This window comes from Lupinus angustifolius, chromosome LG10 (assembly GCF_001865875.1).
Source record: "Lupinus angustifolius cultivar Tanjil chromosome LG10, LupAngTanjil_v1.0, whole genome shotgun sequence".
Lineage (NCBI taxonomy): Eukaryota > Viridiplantae > Streptophyta > Magnoliopsida > Fabales > Fabaceae > Lupinus > Lupinus angustifolius.
The window spans coordinates 5,377,566-5,381,055 of NC_032018.1; the positions used below are offsets into that span (position 1 = coordinate 5,377,566).

At 33.7% G+C, this 3,490-nt stretch overlaps 1 protein-coding gene across 1 annotated transcript; it reads right to left on the minus strand.

The window, feature by feature from the left end:
* Positions 1,791–3,040, minus strand: LOC109357838. The gene has a single exon (XM_019601891.1). It carries the CDS (start codon positions 2,893–2,895, stop codon positions 2,002–2,004), a length of 894 nt encoding a protein of 297 aa, XP_019457436.1. The 5' UTR covers positions 2,896–3,040; the 3' UTR covers positions 1,791–2,001.

A 3,490-nucleotide genomic window follows, 5' to 3' on the forward strand; every position in this document is an offset into this window, starting at 1 on the left:
CCTACCACCCCTAAACAGATGGACAATTCGAGGTTGTCAACAGGTGTTTGGAGACATATCTTCGTTGTATGTGTGTAGATACCCCTCAACAATGGGTATGTTGGTTGCCACTAGCTGAATGGTGGTATAATACCACATTTCACACTTCCATACAAACAACTCCTTATGAAGTAGTGTGTGGTCAACCCCCTCCCACTTACTTGCCTTACTTGCCAGGAGAATCTAAGGTACAACTGGTGGATAGGAGCTTGGCTAAAAGATAAGAAATGTTGAAGGTGCTTAACTTTTATCTAAGAAGGGCCCAAGATAGAATGAAACAATTGGCGGATAAACATAGAAGTGATAGGCAATTTTAGGAAGGTGATTTAGTTTATATCAAACTGCATTCTTACAAGCAAATTTCAGTAGCAGCAAGGAGTAATGAGAAGCTTGCTCCTAAATATTTTGTTCCCTTTCCTATACTCAGCAGGGTTGGACTCGTGGCTTACAAAGTGCAGATTCCAGAGCATGCTAAAATCCACAATGTGTTTCATGTCTCTCAACTGAAAAAGCATGTTGAGTAGGTCGTTACTTCTTCAATTCTTCCTTCTGCTACAAGTGCAGGTCATCAAGACAAAGAACCCGAGCTCATACTTGATAGAATCACAGTAAAACGCAGAGGGCAGCCAGTAACTAAGGTTTTGGTTAAATGGAAACATCAATTGATTGAAGATGCTTCATGAGAATTCTACTATGATCTATGCAAAATATTCCCAGATTTTCATTCTTGAGGACATGAATGTTCTTATGGGGTGGGCAATGATAAGGGTGATTCTGTAATTCTGTTCAAAGTTAGTTAGGAATTAGGCTATAAATAGAAACTTTTCAAATGGTAGTTAATAACAGATTTCCATTTTTGGAAAGTTTCAAAAAACTTCTTCTTCTTCTTTCTTCAAACCAAATTCTTGTCATTCTTGATTGATTCTAATAAGAAAGTTCGAATTGCTTTCTTAATTATAGGAATTCCTACGCTTATTCCAGTGAATTCATGGTTCTTGTGTGATTCCTTGAATTCTATAAAACAACCACAACATATAATATATCTTGCTGGTCATATGGTTCCAAAATCTTGCTCCTAACTTTCAGTTCATTATGGAAAAATACAATTCTGATTGGGAATTTGCTTAATGTACTCTCTTTTTTCTCGCCGCCCTAACTCTTCTTCTCATTTTATTATTTTATTCTCGTATTATATATGAATAGTGTTATATGAACAAATAAAGTTTTATTTTATTTTACAAAATATCAAAATATATCCATCATTCCACTTATTTTTTATCTTTTATTTCAACAAACATATAAAAATAATACCATAGGTAAAAGTTATTAGATTTTTATTGTCAAAACATTTTGTTTCAATACAGAGCCAATATCTTGAATGTGATTCTCGAAAGACATGTGTTTATTACTTATTTGATGAAGCCTTTTTACGGCTTCTGCTTTCAGAATTTGACATGCTTTGTTTGTTAACTCTAGCTACTGCGGCTAGTAAATAACTTTGCGCTTCTTTACTAAATTTTGAAATAAGATGAGATTATCTTTCATAAGCTTCCTTCCAAACGCCACATATTAGAAGTGGATTGGTTTATTCTACGAGCATGAATAACTAACACTTGTGTACAACATCATGATCACTATAGGATGTTTGAATGTTTGGTGCTGTGTTTAAGAGTAAGTAGGCATTTCCTATAATGTTATTATCTATGAAGCGGACAAAGATCTATTATATATATATATCCACCCGGACAACATATAACAGAATATTCCTTCTATTTGATGCTTATCTTCAATTATTCATGTATAATTAAGGACTCATTTTACAAAGCAACCTATCATTTGAATAAGAAAAAAAAATATATATACATATTTATTGCAAATTTATTGGTCTCAACAAAGAACACAATCTTTCAACAAAACATAAACATAATAAAGAAATAAAGGAATAATTTGAGTATGATATTGTTATAGTCCAAATCCAGCCAACCTGCTCAAAATCCCTTGTTTGTATGGCAAGAAAGTTTTCTTCTTCAAATCCTCCGATTCTGCTCTCTTCATTGCATAGTGCATTTCATGTGCTGAAATTGGTCCCTTTCTTCTCATTGAACCATTACCTACTTCACCCTTTTTTATTCCAATACTTTCCTTCTTAAACGATTCCTTGCTTGACTCTCTCCCTTCTGAGGCACTACGGAACAATATGAAGTCCTTCAGTCTCCATCTTCTTGATGAGCCCTTAGAAGAAGCTATTGTGTTTGAGAATGGGGCTGTTGACTTTAACGTTGACTTCTCTTTCTTGTTATGAGGTTGTTCTTGTTCTTGTGGTTGTTGTTGTTGTTTTTGTTGTTCCCATGTGTATTGGGATATTCTATAAGGAGAGTGTGATCGTGAGACTCTTCGACCTGAACTCGATGTAGATAACACTGATGCTGGAGTTTTATCTCTTCCTCTTCCTCTTTGTGCAATCCCCAGAGGTAAATTGTCATTAGAACGAGAATCACTTTTCTTCCCTTCAATTGTGGTTATGTGTGATGAGATTATCTCATTATCCTTGGGCTTGAAGGGTTTGATTTTGCCACCATCAAATAATTCTTCAGCTGAAAGAGACCATTTGTCTAATTCATCACTAACATAAAATGCAAAACCATCATCATCCCCATCCATGTTTTTTGTGGGTGCTTCAAATGGGATATTAGAAGAGGAAGAAGAAGAAGAAATGAAATCAAACTCTTGATAAAACTCTGCATAATATTCACCAAAACGTTTTGGTGAAGAAGGAGCACTAAGATAGGGTGAAATCATGACACTACTAAGATCAAAGTTATCAACTGTACTAGGGCTTTGTACCACAACTTCCATCTTATTCTCCAAGCTAATACACTTTCTTTATCTCTTGGGTTTGATTATGCCTTGAGTTTACTAGTAAAATGTTTATGTAAATTGTGATTAGTCGTGTCTATATATATTTATACACACGTAGTTTTCAAGGGAAGGTGGTGAGAATCAAGGATCAGATAAGAAAAGGGTTAATAATATGTAGAGGTTTTTTTGTTGACCACTATAATGGCACATGGCGTTATGTAATAGGAGAAAAGCCGCCTTTTAATACCACTGGCTTTTGTTTTGCATGAATTTTTTTGTTAACCACTATCATGTTTTATATGTTATTTTGTGTAATAAAAACATGATATATTAATAAAAAATTTAAATTATTATTTTATTTATTTATTAGTGTAAGACATTGAATGAAACAAAATTTGAGATAATAGATTTCTATTCACACTTTTACTTCTTAGCTTGTAAGATTACAAATTATAAGTCATAGGGAGAAGGTATAACAAACTAATTTTTGCCCCACATGGTGATTTTTAAAACGTATAGTTTTGTAAGCATGCATGTCATGTAATACATAACTTAGCAAAACGGATTTGTCAACGTTAATGAGTTTTTATCG